The sequence below is a fragment of the Pleurodeles waltl genome, chromosome 1_1 (assembly GCF_031143425.1).
Source record: "Pleurodeles waltl isolate 20211129_DDA chromosome 1_1, aPleWal1.hap1.20221129, whole genome shotgun sequence".
Taxonomy (NCBI): Eukaryota; Metazoa; Chordata; class Amphibia; order Caudata; family Salamandridae; genus Pleurodeles; species Pleurodeles waltl.
In genome coordinates this window covers 639,774,269-639,801,926 of record NC_090436.1, presented here as the reverse complement: position 1 = coordinate 639,801,926, position 27,658 = coordinate 639,774,269, and the positions used below count along the sequence as shown (strand labels likewise).

The following is a 27,658-nucleotide window of genomic DNA, read 5'->3' as shown; positions in this document are numbered from 1 at the left end:
GGAGAATTGCAGACTGGGGTAAACTTTTCCCTCAAATTATACATTTATAATGATGTTTTAACCCTTATTTTTAAGTATAATCTGAAGAATTCCACCACTGTAGCCGGTTTGCCTGGGCTGCATAATATGTTCTTTCTTAGGGGTCTCTGTAGGCCTTCCTGAAGCAAAGCGAACGTCTGCACTTCAGAAAAGACTATGTAAAGAAGTGATCTGGGATACTGCACGTGGGCGGAAGTACTCAAATGCTTATGACATCAGCAGAGTTCCCCTACAAAAGAAAGACTGATTATCTGCAGAACACGATCATGCTGTTCCCATGAAGCTAACTTCCTAACCTTGTCCATGGCCGCACCTAGAACCACAGAGGACTTGTTTTTATTGACAGAGCTCCACAAATCTGCAAAAGAGTGATGATATTGTGTGGGTGGTCAACAGATGTCGTAACTATGCCCGATTAGCCAGTAGTCTACATAGGATTACCATAACTGCAACATTCTCTTGAAGAGAGAATGATCAGAAATTGGAAATGTAACCTATCACCACCACAGTAAATCTCTTGTAGTTTGCAGAACCCAAAAAAGGGGATGTGAAGATGTGCAACCAAAGGGATAGATAAAGCAAACAGTCCTATTTCTAAGTGCCTGAAAGATATGCCAAACAGCATCCACTTTGATCATCTATTTTCTTGAAACAGATTTGGTAATTGATGGTCTAATATAAATAATAATGCTCCCCTCTTCTTGGGTATCAAAACATATATTTAAGAGGAACCCTCAATTGAAAGGGGCTTGAATCAGAGATCTAATTAAGAGTTAGATTTGGGTTTCAGCTGCTTGTGTGAAACACCACACCTTGTACTCCCTTTACTAGTAGTATTGGGGTGCATCAGAGCAACAATTGTATGTGCTCCCCTAATGTTCACAACACAGACACCATAAGAGTTCAGCATGAGGCTGTTACAGATATCTGTCTCCACCAATTGGTGTGAAGCTTGAACCCGAATGATTTACGAGGAGCCATATTCTCTAAAATAAGTTGAGCCACAAAAAAAAAAAAAAAAAAAAAAAGAATTCTCTGGTTATATTGTTAAAGTAACTGTCAAAGAATCCTTTGAGGCTTTACGCACCTGCATCGGCACACCTCTAATGTCATGTGTATTTCAAGGTGCACAGAACCAAGTGGTGTTGGGAATAAACATTGCTACAAATTTAATATTCAGCTTGAAAATACTATATGTGAGGGAATTCTCGGTTGCTTGCTCGCTCTCACACTGTTCCGTTTACTTTCAATTTCTGACACTGCCTTCGTATCTCCTGAGAGTAGGGGTAGCAAGGCCAGAGTTGGGGATGCTAAAAGGCAACCCACTCACTAACTTTCATGGTTAGATGGTCTTTTGACTGCAGCCATGCACAAGATATGGCGGCCTATAACGGAAAGGCTCACCCACTGTCTAAAACTTAACAAGGGTCTTAAATGTGGGACTATTTTGGAGTTGAGGTCCCAGCCAAAAGGACCCCCAGGCTCAACTTCAGGAGCGCCTTGCTTTTTGTTGGAAATAACTTGACCTTAAAATAGGTTCCATTAACTTTGCTTTTTTCCATTTTGAGTCACGGCTCGATAAGCGCCTGTGCAGATTTAGTGCAAGAAGGTTACAAATAAAGCTGAAAGCGAAAATCAGAATGAAGAACTTTAATCAGGGTCATTATAAAACGGGAATTGGCTGATGACATCGCCTCCCTCAGTTTGAATTCTGTCGTACACCCATTTTCTGTTACACCGACATTCAGGGCCGCATTTTGTAGAGTTACACTTTGGGCATGGATAGAAGCAGCCCCGGCAGTCCTCCTCGAGACAGTCACACAAGTCTCTGCTGTTGCAAAGAAGCTTTCCACGTCTGTCGTACTTTTTCAAAACTCTGTAAAAGTAAGAACAACGATTACAAAAGTGTTAAATTAAAACGTAACTAAATAAAAGGAAAGGAATGGTTTCTTACCTGTAACTCCAGTTCTCTCGTAGGGGTATTTCCATGATAGTCATAAGCACTGAATAGTTCTGCGCGCCTGCGGGGACCCCGGAGCACTGTTGTGTAGTATATTCTTAAGTGCAATCATCAGCTCCTTGACAAAAAAGGTCTGTGAAAAACACTTAAGAATAACAATGTGCAGCCTATGTGAACAGCTACACAGGCCAAATTGTTAGAAGAAAAAACAGTTGTAGTGTAAATTCACGTTTAAACCTCTATTTATTCTATAAATACATAAATAAATACATTCTCATTTTATTTACACCTCTCATGAGAATAAAACAATGTAGGGCAGTGTAGCCCATAGGCTGCCATTATACAGAATGAAAATAGAGCTGTGCCTTTAAGAAAGTAAAGTCTTCCTGTTTCCCATCATGCACAGCAAAAGGCAGTTGCCTCAGTTCTTTTTTGGAGGCTATTAACCTGACATGAGGAAAACAAAACATTTGTTGGAGTACCAACCTCAATAATATTCATGTTCTATGTCAACTCCACCGGGGAGGAGGGAGGGTTGCTTATGACTATCATGGAAATACCCCTACGAGAGAACTGGAGTTACAGGTAAGAAACCATTCCTTCTCTCGTAGGGGATTTCCATGTATAGTCATAAGCACTGAATAGAGTAGCAAGCCCATCCCCATAACCGCGGTGGAGTAGATATAAGAATACTGAGAAAACATGAATCATGCAAACAAATTCTTGAGCAAAGCCTGTCCAACCTGAGCATCTGCCCTAGCGTCTGTATCAAGGCAGTAATGCTTAGTAAAGGTATGGATCGACCTCCAAGTGGCAGCCTTGCATATTTCTGCCAAAGGGACATTTCTCATCAAGGCTACAGTAGCTGCTTTCCCTCTGGTAGAGTGGGCTTTTGGCCTACCACCAAGGGATTTGTTTGCTAACTGATAACATAACATTATACATGAAACAATCCACCTGGATAAAGATTGTTTAGATGTGCCCAAACCTGTTCTGATTGGGCCATAGTTAATAAAAAGCTGTTGTGATTTTCGTAAGCTTTTTGTCCTGTCCAAGTAAAATTTCAAGACTCTCTTTACATCCAGAGAGTGCAGAGTTCTCTCAGCAGGAGTAGCTGGATTCTGAAAGAAAGTCGGTAATGAAATTGTTGGTTCACATGGAAGTCGGAGACTACCTTAGGTAAAAATTTTGGATGAGTTCTCATTACCACTTTTGCAGAATGAAAAACCGTGTAGGGTTCCTGAGCGCAAAGGGCCTGGATTTCACTGACCCTACACGCCGAAGTGATTGCCACCAGAAAAGCAGCTTTCCATGTGAGATGTTGCAGCGATGCCTTATGTATCGGCTCGAATGGGGGCAGCATCAGACGTGATAAGACAACGTTCAGTTCCCATGGAGGAGAAGGCTTTCTAATGGGAGGAAAAACCTTCTTTAAACCTTCTAGGAAATCCTTAATAATCGGAATCCGAAAAAAGGAAGTTTGTGAAGGACTCTTCCTGTATGCCGTGACAGCCGCCAAGTGAACTTTTATTGACGACAGTTGTAAGCCCGATTTTGCCAAACTTAACAAGTATGGTAGGATAGATTGTTCTCCACAGGAAACCGGGTCAATGTTGTTGTGTAAACACCAAATGCAGAATCTCTTCCACTTGCTTGCATAGGCTGATCGTGTGGAAGGGCGCTTTGCTTCCTTCAGAATTTCCATACAGTCCTGAGGTAGGTTCAAGTGTCCATATTGCACTAGCTCAGGAGCCATGCAGCCAAACTCAACGATGAGGGGTTGGGATGAGATATCTGCCCTCTGAACTTCGTGAGCAGGTCCGGACGATATGGTAGCCTGATGTGTGGTTTGAGTGACCGGTGAAGAAGGTCTGGGAACCACCACTGGCGTGGCCACTCCGGAGCAATTAGGATCATTTTGGTCTGAGCATTGGACAGCTTCTGGAGGACCGCCGGAATCAGGGGAAGCGGTGGAAAGGCGTAAAGAAATGCTCCTGACCAGCTTATCCATAGGGCATTCCCCAATGTCCCTGGATGGTAATATCTGGAGGCGAAGTTTTGGCATTTTTTGTTGTCTGGGGTTGCGAAAAGGTCTGTAGAGGGGGTACCCCAGAGTGCGAAAATGGAATGAACGACGTCGTCGTGTAGTACCCATTCGTGGTTCTCGTCCATTACCCGACTGAGGGCATCCGCTTGAACATTCTGGATGCCGGGCAGGTGAGTTGCCACTAGCGACAGGTTCCTGGCTAGAAGCCAATGCCAGATTGTCTGAGCCTCTCTGGATAAAATTCTGGACCTGGTGCCTCCTTGTTTGTTCACGTAGTACATAGTGGCCACGTTGTCTGTCTGGAGAAGGAGAGTTTCCGTTCTCAGAGAGGGAAGGAAGGCTTTGAGCGCAAGGTGGACTGCGCGAAGTTCCAGCAGGTTGATGTGATAGAGACTCTCTCTCTGTGACCACTCTCCTTGGACTCGAAGATGTTCCATGTGCGCCCCCCATCCGAGCAGTGACGCATCTGTTACTATGGTTTGAGATGGAGGCCGTTGTTGGAACGGAATCCCCACCAAGAGATTGCTGGGTAAACACCACCACTTGAGGGATTGTAGGGTGTGAGGAGAAAGAAGGACTTTGTTCTCCCAATCGTCCCTCAGTTGACACCACTGATTCTCCAGATTTTCCTGCAATGGTCTCATATGGAGGCGAGCATTGGGAACCAGATGGATACAAGACGCCATCGAGCCCAGTAGAGAAGCTATTATTCTTGCAGTGGCTTGAGGTCTTTCCTGCAGTTGTTTGCACTTTTGGAGAATCGATAACCGTCGTTCCTCCGAAGGAAACACCTTTCCTAGCCTGGTATCTACAATAGCCCCTAAGTAATGCAACCTCTGAACAGGTGTTGCTGTAGATTTCAGGAGATTGACTTGAAGACCAAGTTTTTGCAGCAGTTGTAGAGTCCATTCGAAATGCTGTTGTGCCTCGAGACAACTGGAGGCCTTTATGAGCCAATCGTCTAGATAGGGGTAGACGAATATTCGCTGTTTCCTCAAGTGGGCGGCTACTACCGCCATGCATTTGGAAAAAGTTCTCGGTGCTGATTTTAGGCCGAAAGGTAGAACTGCAAATTGGTAATGGCGTTTTCCGACGGTGAACCTCAGGAATTTCCGATGTTTCTTGGTTATTGGGATATGAAAGTAAGCGTCGCAAAGATCTATTGCACAGAGCCAGTCGCCCTGACGTAGATGTGGGTAAATTTGGTGTAAGGCTAACATCCTGAATTTTTCTTTGCGAATCCATTGTTTGCTGTCCTCAGATCTAAAATGGGACGAAACTCTTGTTTGTCTTTTTTCGGTACAAGGAAATATCTTGAATAAATCCCCTTCCCTTGCTGGCTGATGGGAACGGGTTCTATGGCTCTTTTTTGCAATAGAATATTGACCTCTAACTGAAGAGCTTCGAGATGGCGGTTGGCTGTTTTGGGTGGAACAGATGGTGGAGAACTGGTGAATCTGAGAGCGTAACCATGTCTCACAATATTCAATACCCAGGCGTCTGTTGTGATGCGTAGCCACTCGTCCAGATGATTTGAGATACTTCCCCCTACCGGAGTGGATAACGGAGGAGGGGGAAGCAAAGATTCAGGGCTTAGACGTGGGAGCCTGTCGAGTCGCCTGAGTTTGAGGTGTTGAACGACCCCTTGTCGACCTTCGCTGAGTGGAGAAACCCCTTTGATGCTGCTGTTGTTGCTGCTGCTGGGGGCGCGAAGACATCCAGTGTGGCGACTGATACCGGTGTGTGAAAAGTCGTCGTTGATATGGCCGGAAAACCTCTCTTTGTTCTTTCGGTCTTTCCATGCCTACCGCTTTCAGGGTATCTAGTTCAGCCTTCATTCTAGCCATCTCGTCATCGGCATGAGAACCGAACAAGGTGGAGCCCGAGAAAGGCAAGTTTTGTATTCGCTGCTGCGCTTCAGGTTTGAGTGATGTAAGTCTCAACCATGCATGCCTTCTGAGCGCTATCCCGTGTGCATAATTGTGTGCGGATAGCACCGAAGAGTCAGCTGCAGCACTTATAATTTGGTTAGAAACCATGGCTCCCTCACCCACGACCTCCAGGAAATCTTCCCTTTTATCCTTAGGAAGATGTTCCGCAAACTGCATTAAAGAGTCCCAGAGGGCACGGTCGTATCGCCCTAATAACGCAGTAGCGCTGGCTGCCTTCATCGTGACGGCTGCAGTAGAACATACTTTTCGTGCTGCAGCATCTATCTTCCTGCTCTCTTTATCTGGAGGCGAAGAAGAAGAAGGTGAGGTTGAATGCAGTTTCTTTGCCGCTACTATGACCACCGAATCAGGTACTGGGTCCGACCTCAAGAATAGAGGATCTTGTTCTGGTGGACGATATTTTGTAATAAGTCTGGAAGGAGCAGACTTTGTTGCGGCCGGTGCAAGGAAAATATCCATTGCTGGTTCGAGGAGACCTGGAACCAGTGGAAGCAAAGGTCTGGAAGATGTCCTGTGATGCAAGGTCTCGAAGATCACGGACGTCGATGGGGCAGGTACCGCCAGCGGGATGTTCAACTTGGTCGCCCCTCATACTAAGACCTCCTGGAACGTATTCACATCATCTATGGGGGACACTCTCGGGGACGGTGAGTCCGATAGGGTTGGAGAGTAGTCCTGTGTAGACGAAGAACGCCTGTGATGTGAATGCTGAGATCTCTGTGATTCATGACGTTGCCGAGAGGAAGAAGAGCGTCTAGAGGAATGTCCAGAACGTCTTACAGACCGCGTTGGAGTCCTCAAAACAGACTCTGAAGGAGGAGCCGGAAGAGGTGCCGTAGGTGTTACCGGCGTCTGTGGCAAAGGTGATTGTCGAGGAGAGAGTTGTGGAGACGCTGGAAGGAGGATGAGTGAGGCCGAGGATTCTGAGGTTGTATAAACCCTTCTAGGTCTTTTTGCTGTCTCGACGTCGACACACTCCTCGACGTCGAAGTACGGTGACGGCGAGTGCCCTTCGACGTCGATTCTTGTCGCCGTTGAGAATCTCTCGACGACGACCCTCGACGTCGCCGTGATGACGGTGAACGCCTACGACGTCGAGCACCCCTCGACGTTGATCGCTCTCGCCGTGTCGACGGCGAGCCGGATTCAGATCTCCTCGACGTGGAACGTCCTCGCCGTGTCGACGGCGACCCAGATCTCGACGGCGAAAGTCCACGCCGTCTCGACGGCGAAATCGTCGTCGACGGCGAGCGATGTCTCCTTCTCGCCGGCGAACCACTCCTCGACGGCGAGCATGTTGGCGCCGTACCTTGCCTCGACGTCGACGCCCTTGACGTCATCGGAGACCTGTGCCGTTTTTGAGCCGGTCTGGTCGGAGTTATAGAGGAAACAGTGTGAGCCCTGGTAGAAGACTGACCTTCTCCTCGCTCTGTGGTAGAATGACCACTTTTCCTCCTGTCCTCTTTCGCCTGGAGTCGGATCTTCTCCCTGTCACGAAGGGTCCTTCTGGAGAAGGTTTTGCAGATGTCACACGACTCCGGTTTGTGGCTGGAAGGAAGGCAAATTATGCAGACCCGATGTGGATCTGTTTTGGCCTTTTTTCTGCCACAAGAAGGGCATTTGTCAAACAGTGAAGGCATTTCTGAAGTAGAAAAACCTCAAAATTCTGTCAGAATCTAACAGAAAAAAATAGAAAATGATCACTCAATGTTAAAAACGTCGAGTGAAATTGAAATTCAAAAGATTTTAAATGAATTTCTGTCACAAAAGGATTTTGTGAGGTAGAGCTCAATGCTTCAGGGTCCTGTCAGAAAGGAGCCGGAAAAAAGAACTGAGGCAACTGCCTTTTGCTGTGCATGATGGGAAACAGGAAGACTTTACTTTCTTAAAGGCACAGCTCTATTTTCATTCTGTATAATGGCAGCCTATGGGCTACACTGCCCTACATTGTTTTATTCTCATGAGAGGTGTAAATAAAATATGAGAATGTATTTATTTATGTATTTATAGAATAAATAGAGGTTTAAACGTGAATTTACACTACAACTGTTTTTTCTTCTAACAATTTGGCCTGTGTAGCTGTTCACATAGGCTGCACATTGTTATTCTTAAGTGTTTTTCACAGACCTTTTTTGTCAAGGAGCTGATGATTGCACTTAAGAATATACTACACAACAGTGCTCCGGGGTCCCCGCAGGCGCGCGGAACTATTCAGTGCTTATGACTATACATGGAAATCCCCTACGAGAGAAGTTAACTACTGCATGCAAATTTTAGATTTATGTGGTAACAATCAAAGATTACATTACTTACTGTAACTAAGATTTAGAAGAAACAAAACAATTGTAAACAGAAATATTTTTACATAAATTGGATTTTGTTTTACAACTTGTTGCTCAAAGTCGATTATGTGTTGGACGTTACGGAGTACAAAATGGTTTCTTTGCAAAGCTCGATGTTCAAATGAGTTTCTTCAAGTAGGTCAGCACTAATCAAAAGGGCCTAGGCGAAACCCTTAAGGGTGGAGAGTAGTTATCACCATACTTCACTTTCATACAGCACACTATTGGGCATTTATTTCATTCAGTTCCCAAATGCAAGCGCATCACTGGACCACCACTAAACAAATTAATGGAGTGAGGGTCAAGTAATACAACGTAAACTGGAAAGGCAGCAGCTAGAGCCTTGGTTCTAGGTTTTGTGAAAGGCTCAAGGGAAGACCCCAGAGCCGACTCTAGGATTTTGGGCACACTAAAACAAAACGTGTCAATGTTTAAACAGAGAGCACACATTAGTGCTTGTAGTAGCAATCTGACATTCCACCTTCTGGTAGAATCCGAAGTAGGCACTTCCTATTGCCCAGCCCAAGACCTTATCCTGAATGATATAGCCTCGCAGTTTAGTGTGGGTCCTGGATTGCTATATTCTGTTGTGAGAATTTGTCTTGGTCCATCAAGCTCTAGAGAACTTGCAGAGACTCCACATCCAAGGCTGAATTGTATGTTAAAAGCTGGCAAGGAGAGTCTATACCAAGGAGGACCAAAGGTTTCTTAAAAAGTAAAAAGCTCCTCAGTTCATAGTAGCATGTTGATCAAAAATCTGCTCTGAGAAGAAACGTTACTTTGTCGTAAAATGGCAGATGTCTGCAGTAAATTGATGGTGCTCCGGCTGTGCCCAATTTGAGCTTCCTTTACCCTATTTAGGAGGTGATGAAACCACAGGTTTTGAAACAACAGAGCCTTAGTTGCCTCTGCCATTGGAAATCTTTGACATGATGGTCTGTCCACTACCTAACAGAAAAACCATACAACAATCCTTTAAAGCCAGACATATTGGCATTTCCAATGCTTATTAGTAGTTGGGTATGGTCAGTGTGAGAATGTTTAAGGTGATAAAAGGAAATTTTTAAATGAAGGAGGCTACAGAATATAGTGTTGATTAGTTTGTGCTTGTTTAGAGCAGGAGTTTGCTATTAAAATGCCTCCCTAATGAATATGATGAACAAACTTGTTCTTGATTTGAATGTATGAAATCATCAGTAATGACTAAACAAGGACTGCAAAATATAACTGTTCCGATTGGAAAACAGAAGAAACATTGAATTATCAGATAGATAATCATTAGCAAGAGTGTCAAGTAAAACTAGGAGATGGACTCTGTAACGCACTGATATACACAGGGAAAAAAAAACCATTAGCTAATTTTTTTAGATGTCCTTTTTTCACCCCATATAGAAATGGGCTAACCAAGTTTGCTAAAATAAAAAAATAATAATGCAAAAAACATCACAAACTAGTGTACTCCTTAATAAAGGGACATCAGAATTTTCACACTTAGTCTATCCTGTAAGGATAATTGATTTGTAAACTAACAAAACCTCATGCAAGTTTTGTAAGTCACTTAGTTGAACACTTAAAAGTATTCCTCCAAATGTTTGCCTAGCACTTAACCACATTACGATCTATATCACCCAATTGTAGTCTTTGTACCGAGTGTCTACATTGAACAAACTTACTTGTTGATAGAAAAATACTGGTTCATCTTCGACATACGAGCCCTCTTTTTCTGCCGCCTAGTTTCAGGGTTGAAATCAGCCACTTGGGGTCCTGGGTTTTGAAATGCAAGACATTTCAGCTGTCTTTCAATTTGTTGCTATAAAATAAAGCAGCAAAACCAAACTGTTAAAGCAAGACATGTTTTTGTGTACCATTTATTTTATAGATTTTACCACTGTAGGCTGGAATGTGCAATACTGTTTTCATACTTGCGTGGCTCCCATCTATAAATATTTTATAGTTAAATGATAAACAACAAAATCAACACAGTAGTCAGTTGGAGAAAATCAAAATGAAAAATACAACAGTAATATTACTCATATTAAAATGTACATCTAGAACTATAAAGTCTACTTGAATTAGTTACCTTACTAGGCACGTGTTCAATACCAACTAACCTTGAGCTGAACGAGGGGTTAAAAATGAGACTTGCACAATGCATACAAGCACTCTGCCAAACGGTTTTGGCAATGAACTAGCAACTTCATTAAATTCTTTAGGACAAATATACTGGTGATAAACAGTAGGTCTTGTTAATCAGTATGATGCCAAAACCAGGGATACCAAAATTACAAGTAGGTAAGTTTGCCATAGTTGGATCACATCTGCGTTGCTTAAGACACTCAAATTAGCAAGCTAGAAGAGACAGTGGTGGCAGGAGAAACCAATGCCTAGATTTAGGTTAACAGGTTGCAAACCAGAGATTAACTAAACAGGGAATCTTTTCCTGAAGCGGATTCAGAGTTTAGGGCCTATCTTAAAGCTTGGCAATTAGCACATTTGGATACTGTCACAATTCTGCTTTAGCTCCATTACTGTGAGCACTGCCCATAAGGGCCACTCTTTCTTTTTCCAGCAGTGTGAGCCGCTGAACTCAATGTAGTGGATTATGCTGGTGAGAGATCCTTGTCTGCTGTCAGAATCATAACCATCAATGACAAACAGCCTAAGAGGAAACCACTGCAAATTGCATTCTAAGTAAGCTCACACTGCATTTTACACTCTATGGGAACTCAACCATCTCATGAAATGCAGATAATGAGGAAAATGCACATGAGGGAGACGTGATAAAAAGGAACTGTTGGAATTGAAATTCTGACATGAACTATGGATGGGGTTAGGGTTAGAAACGCCTTGTTAAAAAAAATAAAAAATAAAAAAATAAAACTGTGACTGGTTCAGAATCAAACAGCCTTGATTGCAGGAATTCAAATGTGGAGTGGGTATGTACCAAAAAGGCCATTTTTTAAAGTCCAAAGGGTTTATAGCACAAGACGCCACAGATGAAAATATATTGAACAAAAAACAGTTTAATTATACATTGATCATCCTTAGAAGATATTTTCCCCACATTGAAGAGGCAGGATTTTGGGCATTTTACCATCGTAGATCAGGATCATTGTGATGCAAGAACAAAGCGGTCACTTGAATTATGATGCCAATGCTAAATGTTGTGCATCCCTTGCCCCCCCTCCCCTCAGATATGTATTTTTCCACTTACTACACTGAAGTAATTGCAACCAATCCCTTATTCAGTAGTGATCACAAAATAGTAAGGTTTGCAGTACATGGAGAAAATTAACCATACTGTCAAAGAAACAATATAGGAGGGGTTGGGAATTTTCCCTACACTATTTGCTATCCTACATCTCTATTGCCTAACACTGCAAAGAAGAGGAAAGATTAGGTCTTAAAATCTATTAGGAATTTGTGAATGTCTCAATTGGGTGAGTGATCACCAAATTCCTAGTGGCCACACCCATGCCAATTCACCGGGAAACATGCAAATATCCATTCAAACTAAATTTACAACTGGGGAAACCTGTTGCATTGAAAGGTTTTCCACAGCATTGTGAATCGGTATATAAAAGGTATGTTTTTGTGCACCCATATAAAATGTAGGCATAGAACACATTGTTAATTGGACATTACTATCAAAGCAGTTTCCATGCTTTTCCAGCGGCCTGGTATAATTAAACATATTTAAACCTACCTTTGAGGCCCGAATAAAGTTAACGTGAGATACAACTAAAAATACATTAGCAAAGCCAGTAGATCAGATCTTGGCAACCTAATACATTTTACTATTGAAAGTATTTGCCTTAAAAACAAAAAGATGAAACCCTTTCTAGTTTTCACGCACACCACATACATATTTGATTATTGGTGCATGGACAAGGTACTATTGGCATTGAATTGTTTTAACCTGAAGATGTAGTTCAAAACGGCAAAGGATGACAAAATATAAATCTAAAAAATAAAGAATGGAAATAAAGCATTGGCAAAGTGAATAGTGGCCCACCAGCCATGTCACTGTAGTGCACTTTTTTTATGTGGATTTGAACAGGAAACTGCCTTGTTTTTTGTACAATGTCTGAAGTGGGCTGACCACCTGCCCCATGCTATATATTGTAACAATTGGGAGCAAAATGTGAATTACAGTTGACCCAAAGCAGCCACTATGTATATACTTTATGATTTTATTACTTGATGCTGACAAGACAGATGAAACTAAAACTGTCTCTAGGCCATGCCTAATGAAATGCTAGCAAGAGGGAAATACATGGGCATTATTGAATTTCTTACTGGTGAAGTTGATATTCTATTAGAGGACTGAACACTTGGAATGTCCTTCAAACGAAGGAAGAAAGATTTTCTGCATTAGCCCTCACAATGGCCACCACAATGGCCACAAGGACCATTTCTAAAAATAAATAACTCCCCTCTAGTAATTCGCAGTTTTGATTGCTCACAATACTGAACAGAACGTTTCAGATAGGTAACAATGCCATTTGCAGGCCATACGGTGGATGGCTAGCCAGATGATCCCACTCAAGAATCGTTATACTTACTTATGCAGATGGACTGGATTAAAACTGCTCTTTCCAGAAAATACCAGTGCTTAATATGAGCCGGTGTAACCCCGCGCTCAGACGCGGCGTCTCTTTCTGTCCTCGCGGATGGAACACGCTACCGATAATTGGAGCGCCGTTCCCCGCGTTTTTTGACTACACATTCTGGGAAGCATATATTTCGCTCCCAGTCGCGCTACACTTACCTGTAGACTTTTTTTTTCTTCTTTTTGTTGTTGGTGGGTTTGTCTGGTCTTTTAATCTGTCTCTGTCCATGTTGTGTCCATCTTGTCTTCTTCGTGTTTTTGTCCCAGCATGCTCTGTTTTTCTTTTATACTACTTTCTTTTTCCTATACTGGTCTATGGGCTCTTCCCAATTCAAGATGGTGTTCTTTCCTTTTCCTGTGATGTCACTTCCCTTTTCTCAGTATATAAGTCAGTCAGTCTTGTTCCACCTTGCGTTGCAAACACTTCCTTCTGTTTGTGCTGTTCGCTCCTGTTTTGTTCCTGCTTTTTGCCTTGGGAGATTTTTGCCTATTTTTGTTTCCTGTTGTTTAGTCCTGTTTTTTCTTGTTTTTCTTCAGGAGTTCCTGTTTGAGGTTTTTTCCCCAGTGTTGGGTTTTTTCCCCCTCTGGGACTCCTTCTGTAGGGTACGGTCTGCTTTGGCGCAGTCTGTCAAGCGGCACCGTGGCTACTAGAAGGGGTCGCCCTTATCTGGGAGTATCCAGAACCTGTAGAAGACTTGGTGTATTCGCCAACCCGGTATCCAGAGGTGAGAAGTCCAGCGCAGTACGTAACAGCCGGTGATTTCCGTGTGGGGAACCAACATTTACTTTTGAGGGCCGGCACTTATTTTTTCTGCCTCAAGCATTTACTGCAACCAAAAATACACATATGTGAAATACCGGAGGAAGAGAAAAATGAAAAACTTCACAAAGGGAGAACGTAGAAAGCTGCAAGAGTGAGCTGAAGGGGCAAGAAGTGGCTGTAAATTGATTAAAGAGGTTCCGTATGGCTTTAGGATTATGCTGCATCAATATTCAGTGCTCACACATTTAATTGCAGCAGCTGCGTGTTTCAGAGGAGAGCTTTAAGAACTGGCACGTTTTTCTTTACATATTAAGCACTGGAAAAATACACATACATTTTTACCAGTGGCGCAGTTATGCCTAGGCCACTGGAGTTCTGCAGTGTTGCGTTTACTATACAATACTCTTCTGTGGGCTTTTCCTGCTTGGGGGTAGGGGCTGGAATCAACTGTGTTAAATGGTCCCTCTGTTGACTTGCAAGACAAAGTCATTAACTGTTGGTGAACAACATCTGGAAAATTATCAGCTTAACATGTTTAGTTTTCCACAGAAGAAACCTGTATTTTATTGTATCGGCAACATTAATATTTCAAAGTAGCTTGAAAATGCCAAAGAACATGCAGCATAAATTAGGTTTAATTGCATTATGTGCCCATAGTTTAGGCATTGCTGCTGCTTCATCACATCATTATCCATATTACAAAATCCATTATCACTCAGTTTCCATTGTCACCTAATGTCCTGTCAACTAATGTCTATTGTCCTACTTATTTCAGAGAAGCCTGGTTATAGTTAAAGTTCAAAATAAAATTTGGTGGTCTTGCACAAGTACTAAAGAACAGAGTAGCAGCTTACTGATGCAGAGTGCTCCCTTCAACCAGCACATCTGGACAACACCAGTATGTTCAAGACACAACATAGCTCCCTACCAATGCTAGCGCTGGAGCAGCAACTCTACACTGCACCACATTCCACAGAAACTACCTCGACATGTCCTTCAGGTAAGCTTTTCTTGAAGGGAAACATCTGCCAAATAAGTCCCTACCACTATGACAACACATCCAACCCAAATCTACGTAGCCAAGAAGACTTGTCAGGAAACTCCGGTTAGTCCTCAACTCAATAAAAAAAAATAGGGACCAGTTCACTTTTCAAGCAGGACATAAAAAATGTATAAGGAATGGTTTCTTACCTGTAACACCAGTTCTCTCGTAGGGGTATTTCCATGATAGTCATAAGCACTGATAAGTTCCGCGCACCTGCGGGGACCCCGGAGCACTGATGTGAAGTATATTCTTAAGTGCAAATACCAGCCCTTTGAAAAAAGGTCTCTCAAAAAACACTTAAGAATAACACTGTGCAGCCTATGCGAACAGCTACACAGGCCAAATTGTTGAAAAGAAAACAGTTGTAGTGTAAATTCACGTTCAAACACCTATTTATTCTAGAAATGTAATAACAAATACATTCTCATACTTTATTTACACCTCTCATGAGAATAAAACAATGCAGGGCAGTGTAGCCCATAGGCTGCCATTCTACAGAATGTAAATAGAGCTGTGCCTTTAAGAAAGTAAAGTCTTCCTGTATCCCATCGTGCACAGCAAAAGGCAGTTGCCTCAGTTCTTTTTGAAGGCTTGTAACCTGATATGAAGGAACAAAACATTTGTTGGAGTGCCAACATCGATACTATTTATGGCAACCTTTTCTATGTCAACTCCACCGGGGAGGAGGGAGGGTTGCTTATGACTATCATGGAAATACCCCTACGAGAGAACTGGAGTTACAGGTAAGAAACCATTCCTTCTCTCGTAGGGGATTTCCATGTATAGTCATAAGCACTGAATAGACTAGCAAGCCCATCCCCATAACCGCGGTGGAGTAGACAGAATAATACTGACAAAAAACATGAGTCATGCAAATAAATTCTTAAGCAAGGCCTGTCCAACCTGCGCATCTGCCCTAGCGTCTGTATCAAGGCAGTAATGCGGAGTAAAGGTATGGACCGACTTCCAAGTGGCAGCCTTGCATATTTCTGCCAAAGGGATATTTCTCATCAAGGCCACAGTAGCTGCCTTCCCTCTAGTAGAGTGGGCTTTTGGCCTACCACCAAGGGATTTGTTTGCTAACTGATAACATAACATTATACATGAAACAATCCACCTGGATAATGATTGCTTAGACGTGCCCAACCCTGTTCTAACTGGGCCATAGTTAACAAACAGCTGCTGTGATTTACGTAAGCATTTTGTCCTGTCCAAGTAAAATTTCAAAACCCTCTTTACATCCAGAGAGTGCAGAGTTCTCTCAGCAGGAGTAGTTGGATTTTGAAAGAAAGTTGGTAATGAAATGGTTTGGTTCCCATGAAAGTCGGAGACGACTTTTGGTAAAAATTTTGGATGAGTCTTCATTACCACTTTCGCAGAATGGAAAACCGTGTAGGGCTCTTGAGCGCAAAGGGCCTGGATTTCGCTGACCCTACGCGCTGAAGTGATTGCCACCAGAAAAGCAGTTTTCCATGTGAGATGTTGAAGTGATGCCTTATGTATTGGCTCGAATGGAGGTAGCATCAGACGCGATAGGACAACATTCAGTTCCCATGGAGGAGATGGCCTCCTATTGGGAGGAAAGACCTTTTTTAAACCTTCCAGGAAGTCCTTAATAATTGGAATCCGAAAAAAGGAGGTTTGTGAGGGGCTCTTTCTGTATGCTGTTATAGCCGCCAAGTGTACCTTTATTGATGACAATTGTAAGCCCGATTTTGCCAAACTTAGCAAGTATGGCAGGATAGATTCCTCTCCACAGGATACCGGGTCAATGTTGTTGTCCAAACACCACACACAGAATCTTTTCCACTTGCTTGCATAAGCCGATCGTGTGGAAGGGCGCTTTGCTTCTTTCAGGATTTCCATACAGTCCTGAGGTAGGTTCAAGTGTCCATATTGCACTAGCTCAGGAGCCATGCTGCCAAACTCAACGATGAGAGGTTGGGATGAGATATCTGCCCTCTGAACTTCGTGAGCAGGTCCGGACGATGAGGCAGCCTGATGTGTGGTTTGAGTGACTGGTGAAGAAGGTCTGGAAACCACCATTGGCGTGGCCATTCCGGAGCAATTAGGATCATTTTGGACTGAGCATTGGATAACTTCTGGAGGACTGCCGGAATCAGGGGAAGCGGTGGAAAGGCATAAAGAAATGCTCCTGACCAGCTTATCCACTGGGCATTCCCCAGTGTCCCTGGATGGTAATATCTGGAGGCGAAGTTTTAGCATTTTTTGTTTTCTGGGGTTGCGAATAGGTCTATAGAGGGGGTACCCCATAGTGTGAAAATGGAACGGACGACGTCGTCGTGTAACACCCATTCGTGGTTCTCGTCCATTACGCGGCTGAGAGCATCCGCTTGAACATTCTGGTTGCCAGGCAGGTGAGTTGCCACTAGCGACAGGTTCCTGGCTAGAAGCCAATGGCAGATTGTCTGAGCCTCTCTGGATAAAATCCTGGACCTGGTGCCTCCTTGTTTGTTTACGTAATACATAGTGGCCACGTTGTCTGTCTGGAGAAAGAAAGTTTCCGCTTTCAGAGAGGGAAGGAAGGCTTTGAGCGCAAGGTGGACTGACCGAAGCTCCAGCAGGTTGATATGATAGAGACTCTCTCTCTCTGACCACTTGCCTTGGACTCGAAGATGATCCATGTGCGCTCCCCATCCGAGCAGTGATGCGTCTGTTACGATGGTTTGAGCTGGAGGCTGTTGTTGGAAAGGAATCCCCACCAATAGATTGTTGGGTGAACACCACCACTTGAGGGACTGTAGGGTGTGGGGAGAAAGGAGGACTTTGCTCTCCCAATCGTCCATCAGTTGACACCATTGATCCTCCAGGTCTTCTTGTAAGGGTCTCATATGGAGGCGAGCATTGGGAACGAGATGGATACAAGACGCCATCGAGCCCAGTAGAGAGGCTATTACTCTTGCAGTGGTCTGTGGAGTTCTCTCTAGTTGTTTGCACTTTTGGAAAATCGATAATCGTCGTTCCTCCGAAGGAAACATCTTTCCTAGATTGGTATCTATAATGGCCCCTAAGTAATGCAACCTCTGAACAGGCGTTGCTGTGGACTTCAGGAGATTGACTTGAAGTCCGAGATTCTGTAACAGCTGTAGAGCCCATTTGAAATGTTGTTGTGCCTCTAGATAACTGGAGGCCTTTATGAGCCAATCGTCTAGATAGGGGTAGACAAATATTCGATGTTTCCTCAAGTGGGCGGCTACTACCGCCATGCATTTGGAAAAAGTTCTCTGCGCTGATTTGAGGCCGAAGGGTAGAACCGCAAATTGGTAATGACGTTTTCCGACGGTGAACCTTAGGAATTTGATGTTTCTTGGTCACCGGAATATGAAAATAAGCGTCGCAAAGGTCTATCGCACAGAGCCAGTCGCCCTGACGATGATGTGGGTAAATTTGGTGCAAGGATAGCATCCTGAATTTCTCTTTGCGAATCCACTTGTTTGCTGTCCTTAGATCTAGAATGGGACGAAACTCTTGCTTGTCCTTTTTTGGCACAAGAAAATACCTTGAATAAATCCCTTTCCCTTGCTGGCTGATCGGGACGGGTTCTATAGCTCTTTTTTGTAATAGAATAGTGACTTCTAACTGAAGAGCTTCGAGGTGGTGGCTGGCTGGTTTGGGTGGAACAGATGGCGGAGGACTGGTGAATCTGAGAGCGTAACCATGTCGCACAATATTCAATACCCAGGCGTCTGATGTGATGTGTAGCCACTTGTCCAAATGATTTGAGATACTTCCCCCTACCGGAGTGGATAACGGAGGAGGGGGAAGCGAAGATTCAGGGCTTAGAAGCGGGAGCCTGTCGAGTTGCCTGAGTTTGTGGTGTTGAACGACCCCTTGTCAACTTTCGCTGTGTGGAAAAGGCCCTTTGATGTTGCTGTTGCTGCTGGGGGCGTGAAGACATCCAGTGTGGTGTCTGATACCTGTGGGTGAAAAGTCTTCGCTGATATGGACGGAATACTTTTCGTTGTTCTTTCGGGCGTTCTATGCCTACCGCTTTTAGAGTGTCTAGCTCAGACTCCATCCTGGCCATCTCGTCATCGGCATGAGAGCCGAACAAAGTGGAGCCTGAGAAAGGTAAATTCTGTATTCTCTGCTGTGCTTCTGGTTTGAGAGATGTCAATCGCAACCATGCATGTCGTCTTAACGCTACTCCGTGAGCGTAGTTATGTGCAGACAGCACCGAAGAATCAGCAGCAGCGCTTATTACCTGGTTAGAAACCATGGCTCCCTCACCCACGACCTCCAGGAAATCTTCCCTTTTGTCCTTAGGAAGATGCTCCGCAAACTGCAGCATAGAGTCCCAGAGGGCCCGATCGTATCTCCCTAATAAAGCAGTGGCACTGGCTGCTTTCATTGTGATGGATGCGGTAGAGCATACTTTTCGGCCTGCAGCATCGATTTTTCTGCTCTCTTTATCCGGAGGTGAGGAGGAAGACGGTGATGTAGAGTGCAACTTCTTTGCCGCTACTATAACCACCGAGTCCGGCACTGGGTCCGACCTCAAGAATAGAGGATCTTGTTCCGGTGGACGATACTTCTTAATAAGTCTGGAAGGAGCAGATTTCGTTGTGGCCGGTGTCAGAAAAATATCCATTGGCGGTTCAATAAAACCCGGAACCAGTGGAAGCAAAGGTCTCGAAGATGTCCTCTGGTGCAACGTCTCGAAGATTACTGATGTCGATGGAGCAGGTACCGCCAGCGGGATATTCAGTTTGGTCGCCCCTCGCACTAAGACCTCTTGGAATGTATTCACGTCGTCTATGGGGGACACTCTTGGGGACGGTGAGTCCGATAGGGTTGGAGAGTAGTCCCGTGTAGACGAAGAAGAATGTCTATGACGTGAATGCGGAGATCTCTGCCGTGACTCATGACGATGGTGCCGAGAGGAAGACGAACGTCTAGAGGAATGTCTAGAATGCCTTATGGATTGCGTTGGAGTCCTCGGAGCAGACTCTGAAGGAGGAGCCGGAAGAGGAGCTGTAGGTGTTACTGGTGTCTGCGGCAACGGCGACTGTTGAGGAGAGAGCTGTGGAGACGCTGGAAGCAGGATGAGTGAGGCCGAGGATTCTGAAGTGGTATAAACCCTTCTAGGTCTCTTTGATTGTCGCCTCGACGTCGACACACTCCTCAACGTCGAAGTGCGGTGATGGCGGGTGCCTCTTGACGTTGATTCCTCTCGCCGTTGAGAACCTCTCGACGACGACCCTCGACGTCGATGTGGTGACGGCGACCGTCTCCGACGGCGAGCACTCTCTCTCGACGCCGATCGCCCTCGCCGTGTCGACGGCGACCCAGATACTCTCGACGGCGAGCGTCCACGCCGTCTCGACGGCAAAATGGCTGCCGACATCGAACGATGTTTCTTCCTCACCGGTGAACCAGTCCTCGACGGCGAGCATGTTGGCGCCGTTCCCGGTCTCGACGTCGATGCCCTCGACGTCGGAGACCTGTGCCGTTTTTGAGCAGGTCTGGTAGGAGTTGCAGAGGAAACAGGGTGAGCCCTGGTAGAAGACTGACCTTCTCCTCGCTCTGTGGCAGAATGACCACTTTTTCTCCTGTCCTCTCTTGCCTGAAGTTGAATTTTCTCCCTATAAACGAAGAGTTCTTCTGGAGAAAGTTTTACAGATGTCGCACGATTCAGGTTTGTGGCTGGATGGAAGGCAAATTATACAGACTCGATGTGGGTCTGTTTTAGCCTTTTTTCTGCCACAAGAAGGGCATTTATCAAAAAGTGAAGGCCTTTCTAAACTAGAAAAACCTCAAATTTCTGTCAGAATTTAACAGAAAAGAGTAGCAAATGATCACTCAATATTAAAAACGTCGAGTGAAATTGAAATTCAAAAGATTTTAAATGAATTTGTCAAAAAAAGGCTTTGTGAGGTAGAGCTCAATGCTTCAGGGTCCTGTCAGAAAGGAGCCGGAAAAAAGAACTGAGGCAACTGCCTTTTGCTGTGCATGATGGGATACAGGAAGACTTTACTTTCTTAAAGGCACAGCTCTATTTACATTCTGTATAATGGCAGCCTATGGGCTACACTGCCCTGCATTGTTTTATTCTCATGAGAGGTGTAAATAAAGTATGAGAATGTATTTGTTATTACATTTCTAGAATAAATAGGTGTTTGAACGTGAATTTATACTACAACTGTTTTCTTTTCAACAATTTGGCCTGTGTAGCTGTTTGCATAGGCTGCACAGTGTTATTCTTAAGTGTTTTTTGACAGACCTTTTTTCAAAGGGCTGGTATTTGCACTTAAGAATATACTTCACATCAGTACTCCGGGGTCCCCGCAGAACTATTCAGTGCTTATGACTATACATGGAAATCCCCTACGAGAGAATTATAGTTCCATAATTGCATTTGAAATGCACTGAACAAATCAGAGCACTTGTCCAGAGTACAGGTAAGCAGAGGAATCTACCTCCTTATTGGGAGAATGAAATTTATTTTTTATAGATGCTAACACCTCTGACAAATTGCTCTCATAGCTGCAGCCGTTGCTCAACAATTCCTGCCAGAACAATATGTATATACACAATAGACAGGACACAGAAAGGGGAATTTGCCTACAGAAACCAACCACCAACTAGGAAAAGAACTAATGAGCTGCTACTAAAAATAGGAAGACAGCTGAAGATCTTACCAGCTATGAGGCTCATAGCAACAGTTATTAGCCCTGTTAATTAGGACGAATGTAACTTTTGAGTCCAAAATAAGGAAGAAAAGCAAGTCACTGAAATGCATCCTTATGTTTACATTTCTGGACACACAAATGTGGAACTGAGTGATCAGATACACTAGCCAACCAGAATTTCCTATAAAAAGCACAACAAGACCATAAAATGGCAGAAAAGGAGCTGTACAATGAGGACTCAACAGAATGAGGAAAATTCCGTAACGCTGGCCAAAATTTCCACTTTTCTTCATAACAGACTTTTGAAGTTACCATTGCTACGAAGGGCAGTAGTTCTTTCTTAAGCAGGAAATCCGAACAACACAAAGATGGAGATACTTTCGTTTTTTACCCACTTCCATAAGGAAATGGGCCTTCAGGTGTGTGTGATATATATATTATATACACACACTCACATCCATCCATTCCAGTGCTTAATTTGTAACTAAAAACTTGCCGGTGCCCAAAGCCCTCCTCTAACACGTGGCTGCTGCAATTAAATGTGCGAACACAGAATACTGAGGCAGTGTAATCCTGAAGCCACCTCGGACCTCTTCAATCCTTTTACAGCCACTCCCTGCCCCGTCACCTCACTCTTGCAACTTTCGGCTTTCTCCCATTAAGATGCTTTTTCGTTTTTCTCTTCCTCCGTCTTTCCTATGTGTCTTTTGCTTGCAGTAAATGCTTCAAGCAGAAAAATAAGTGCCGGCCCTAAAAAATAAGCACTGGTGCTCCGCACCAGAAACAAGCACAAATTAAGCACTGATGTATCCCACTTCACAGTGGGGAAACAAACAAAACTCAGCCTCAATGCACCAGAAATCCAGGCTCTCTTCCTGTTTTACCCTCCGATGGTGCCTCTCTGAAAGGCTGTCCCTTTGTGTCATATGCCATGGAAATAGACCGGATCCATCTACTTACAGCGTTTGATGGCTTAGCCCCTTTTCTGCCACGAACAGTGGCTTAGTCTTCCTAAAGGGCTAATCTCCTAAATAAGTTAAGAGAACCCTTCCAACATCCAACGATTTTAACCTTCATTCCTCAGAAGAAGGAGATGGACCAAACTCAGGCAAAGTGATTTCCTGTTGCCCATCTGCGAAGTTGCAACTTGGAGGACAAACAGGAAGAACAAGGAGAAGGGTAGGAGGAGAAGAAAAAAAAAAAAAAAACGCTTTCAGAGAGTTTTCAAATCTAGGTCTTTCAAAGGGTTGAAGGGCAGCTTAGATAAAGCTTCCAAACCGTGAAGTAAATCCCTGGCTTTGAACGATTTCGTAGGAGGTTATTAAATATTATCTAGCCCTTTAATAGCCTAGCCACCAAGCTGCTTTCATCTCTCAAACATGATAGGAGCTTCTGAATGCTCTGGTAGTTGCACACTGGAATAAGCGTAGGACCCTTCAAACCAAACCCGACCCATCTTGTAAGAAGTCAATAACATAGATCAGATCAACTGTTGTGGGATCAAGATCTCTAATGATACAAAGATTAGAAAAGGTACAGTGGAAGATCTCCTAGAGGCCTGCAGAGTCACTACCAAGTGGTATGGAACCCCTTGAATTAAGTCCTCCTCTCAACCTTCAGGCTGTTAATTTTAGTTTTTCTAGAGTCCCCCTTCAGGACAGGATATAGAAGGGGAGAAAGACTAATCGGAAGTCTCCAATCTGGAGCCACTCACATTTCTATTAGAAGTGGGAAGTAACTGGCTCATGGCCATGCCAGATCAATCAGCATCACCTCTGCAAATTCTGACCTCAACCTGACCCGGAAGGAACGTATTAATGGAAATGGAGGAAAGGTGCACAGAAGACCTGGAGGCCTCACACAAGACAGAGTGACTGTCTCCCAAGCGACCATCTCGCCCTTCGAGTAAAACCTTAGCACTTTGGCATTCAATGGAGAGGCAAAAAGATCCAGGACTGGAGAGCCCCACTTCTGAGTCAGCAAACTGAAGCGGTCTGGATGAAGAAAGAAATCCTGGGACAAGGGAATCTGCTGAGATACTCTCCTCTCTTGTTGGTGGTTTCCCGAATGAGAGTGGTCAGTGAAATAATAAAAAATAAAAAAAAAGTCTGAGCTCAAAGAAAGCACCTTTGAGCAATTTAACAAAATAAATAAAATAAAACCAAGGATAGAGATTTTGTTTCCCCCCCTGCCTGTTTAAATAGGCCTTGGTTGTCATACATCATGCAAATCGACCCGGCCTTTCCACGGATCCAATGTGGAAAAGACTTGAAGTTGCACAGGTTCCAGCTCCCTTCAGTTCAATAATTTCCAAGCCTTTTTGATTGCCCTAAGGCCCTGAATTTGATGGTTTGCAAAACAGCCCTCCCAATTTAATAGTGATGACTGCTGAAGCTGGAGGACCCAGCAATACTCCTTCCAAGATGTGGTAAGTCTTCAGCCACCAAACCAGACTCATCTACGCTCTAGACAAGAATAGAACCAATATCAAGTCTAGAAATTCCAAGGACCAGTTTTGGAAAACTCATGTTACCAGATCGTTCTGTTAAAACCTTGCCCACAGGACCAAAACACTGTGGAAGCCAAATATTCCTGAACCTTCAATCAGGAAAGAACTGTAGGCACATCCAGAGAAAGAAGATAGTTGATGATAGCTTCAATAATTTGGACCCTTGTTTGCATTAAGGTAAACAGCCCTAGGCTTGTGTGGAACATGGCCCCTATAGAGTCCAGATTCTGAGAGGGAGCTACATTTGACTTGTCCTAGTTTATTAGCAAACCATGGTCTTGGAGAATCATGAGCACCCGTGCCAACTTGGAGAGAAAAGTTTCTTTTGATGGAGTCTGAACCAGTCATTAAGATAAGTATGTAGAAAGATTACTTCCAACTGTGGGAAAGCCACAAGGGGAGCCAGAACATTTGTAAAAACACAAAGTCAAGGATTTTAAACTGAAAAGAAGGACCCTGAACCCGTAGTGGTCTTGGCATACTGCAAACCTCAGAAACTTCTGGTAAGATTGCTGAAGCGACACATGAAGGTATATGCTGTGGAATTTTATTGAAGCTATCTCTTGGTTTTACCAGAGGAATAATTCTCTGTAGTGGCACTATGCCAACATTGACTTTCTATAAAAGCAACCATTTCAGGTCGAGTACAGGATGAAATGAACCAGACACTTTTTGTACCCAGATCAGAATGGAGTACACTCCTTGTCCTCACTCAGAACTTGTATAATAGCCTTCTTGTGAAGAGGAGTGTCCATGCCCTCTAAGAATGCTCGGAGTTGACCTTGGGTTTTGGTACTTGAGTCACAATGACACCTCCTTCTGGAGAGAGATTTGAAACGTCTATGGCATAGCCATCTCATTATGCCCAGTACCGATTTGTCCATGACAGTTTTCTCATAGGTCTGAATAAACTGTCAAATCCTTGCTCCAACTGACTCAAAGACCTCCCTTACTTGTAAAGACTTCATGGATTGTCCAGCCCCTTTGAAATAATTTTGCTTCAGAGAATACCACCTGGGCTGATATTTTTGTCTCCTGCAGGATGATCTGGATTCTTTCTTGAAAGAAACATTTAGGGGAAAAAAAAAACAAAAAAAAACATCCAAAATTTGAGAGCCAGATTTCCCCTTGTAGGGCAAGCAAGCTTTTTATCCTCAGATGCAATGTTTTCCAAAGTATCTAGTTATCTTCAAATAGCATGCTCCCCTCAAATGTTGTCTTCAGCAGTGCCGATTTCTCCATTGCCCCAGTCTTCCAATCTCGCACCCAAAGACTCAGGCCCTCATTTTTTACTTGGTGGTGTAGACCGCACCGCCGGCGGTGGCAGTAATTACATTATATGGCAGCCTGAACTGCCATGCCATCGGTGGTAAACAGTAGTGAACTGGATGCTTACCCTCCGCCAGGCGAGATGCGGCCGCTGGGCCGACGGTAGCCACTTTCGACCCGGAGGTGGAGATCAGACTGGCGGTGGGATCATGTTCCCATTTCCACCAGGGATTTCCTGGTGGGATACCCCGCCAGGTAATCCCTGGTGGAAAGTATACAGATGACCGGAATTCTCATTCCGGTCACCTGTATGTGACATGCAAGGCCCCATCCTTGCCACACCCCCCACCAAGCTCCTAGACCCGCCCTCAACACCCCGAACCCTGAAAATCAAACTCCATCCCTCCTCCCCACAATTTCCCTGTTGGCCCTTCACAATCCCCCTCTCACCATCCCCCACCCACCCCTCCTCTGTTCATGTCTCCCCCAACCCCCTTATACACATGCACCCATATAGCGACACACACACACGTATTCAAACACGCAGTCACACATATCCCCCCTTCACAAACACAAACACATACACACACACACCCATGCACGCACTCACTCAACACACAACCCCCCCTCCTCTCTCGGGCAGCACTTACCTGTTCTGTGGCTCTGCTCCGGGAGGGAAGGGGCTCTTAGGATGCTGCTCTGCCAGCATCTCTGCGTCTCCATCCACCGCCACTCCAATGAGGAGTACATTTTTTTGGTGATGGCAAAGATCGTACACTAGACATTGGAACTATTGGCTGACCATGATATGTTTTTGATATTGTTTCACAGCCTTGAAAGAGTCGTTTTCACAACGAAACACGTGTCGGCTGTATGTACATGGATTGGTACAACGTTTGCTGTTTTCATTGAATACCCAAGAAGAATAAAGGACTTGCATTTGGAATGCTTGGATGTGCCGTGGTTCTTTCAACTTAAGCCACTCCAATGACTGCATCATTATAGGCATTGCGGTGTCTGGACTAACGTGGCAGTGAGGGTGGATCAGCATCCGCCACCGACCGCCAGCATGGTGCCTGGCGGCCCTCACTGCCATCAATGGAGGTGAGGCTCCAGACATCATTATCTGGCAGGATGCCTGCCACCGCCACTGGGGGTCTTCTGTTGACCATCAGCATGGTTGGTGGTGGGCTATCCTGCCAAGTACAAAATTAGGGCCTCAGTCTTGATATCGCCATCCGAGAGAACAAGACAAAAATCAGTTATACGTACGACGTCTGATTAAAAACACCCACCAAAAAAGCTGCTCCATTGTAACCAAAAGCTCTGGACAGTCCCTACTGAATTGCTAGGGCCAGTTTGTCAGTCTTTCACTAAAGACTGAGCTGAAGAAGCCAAAGAGGTTCCAGGTTTACTGGCCAGATTAATTGCAGCAAAGGATCTCTTCATCACTGAATCCACCTTTTTATCTGAAGCATCAGTGGAAATGGAATCTTCTGAATTAGAAGTTTTAGCAATTAACGCTGACAAGACCGAATTCACCTTTACATGGTGAGGAAGAGAGTTCTCCTCTTCTAACATACACACCTTCTGTAAAAAGTTTGGGATAGAGGCCTCAACCTGCTTCCACTTTCTCATCCATGTCTAATTCAGCCACAAAACATTGATGCCTTTGAAGGTTTAAAATATTGTGGCAATGAATCCTCTCTATCATACAACCAAAAAGGAGGGAAATACTAGATAGTCCCATACATGTGACAAAATCTGTCCCATCACCCCTCGTCATATTTCCAGTAGATTTAGACAACCTCTCCAAGCCAGACGAGTCTGGATCTGCAGCATTACAAAAGGCAATTGCATATTCTTCTGATAGATACATATTTTATCAGATCACTCAGGTTTGACAGATTTCCTTGCAGTGCACGACAGATTTAAAAAAAAAAAAATAGCACAACCTCTTTACCCTAGAAAGTTCTGCGTAACCAATCTAGCAGAGCCACCCTCACATATAGATTGTAAATCCAGACTGTAATGCCTTGTCAAGGTCCACAAGGAAGACTAAGTTGCTACTTGGTAATGCCTAGTAACAGTACCCCCAGCCAAGGCAGTGTTAATTATAGTTCTCCAAATGGAATTCACTCTGATCCCTTCCAGAATGTCTTTGCTTGCTACAGAATAACATTTTTGATACAGAAAACTATTGAATGGGACACTGTTCACCACTGAAATGCCTTTAATTTGTTAGCAGCAAGTAGAACAAATAATCAGTCATTTGTCCGACCCTTAAACATATCATAGAGTATAACATTTGCAAATGCTCTTAGTCTTTAAAAGGATGAGGTGGAAAAAAAAAAAATAACCACCCCCCTCCCCCCAGAAAGCATTTGCTGCTAGACATCGAGGGGTTAAACCTTTAAGGATGCAATCAGTGATTTAAAAAATGTTTATATGGAAAATACGCGGGCCC

At 44.1% G+C, this 27,658-nt stretch overlaps 1 protein-coding gene across 1 annotated transcript in view; it reads right to left on the bottom strand.

The window, feature by feature from the left end:
* Positions 1–1,689: 1,689 nt before the first annotated feature.
* Positions 1,690–27,658, bottom strand: part of ARL14EPL (ARF like GTPase 14 effector protein like) — a 93,164-nt gene continuing 67,195 nt past the window's right edge. Inside the window, exons 3-4 of the mRNA XM_069221515.1 lie at positions 10,014–10,150; positions 1,690–1,915 (exon numbers count right to left, since the gene is read on the bottom strand). Of these exons, the coding sequence (XP_069077616.1) occupies positions 1,690–1,915; positions 10,014–10,150 (363 nt within the window). The remainder of the gene's footprint in view (positions 1,916–10,013; positions 10,151–27,658) is intronic.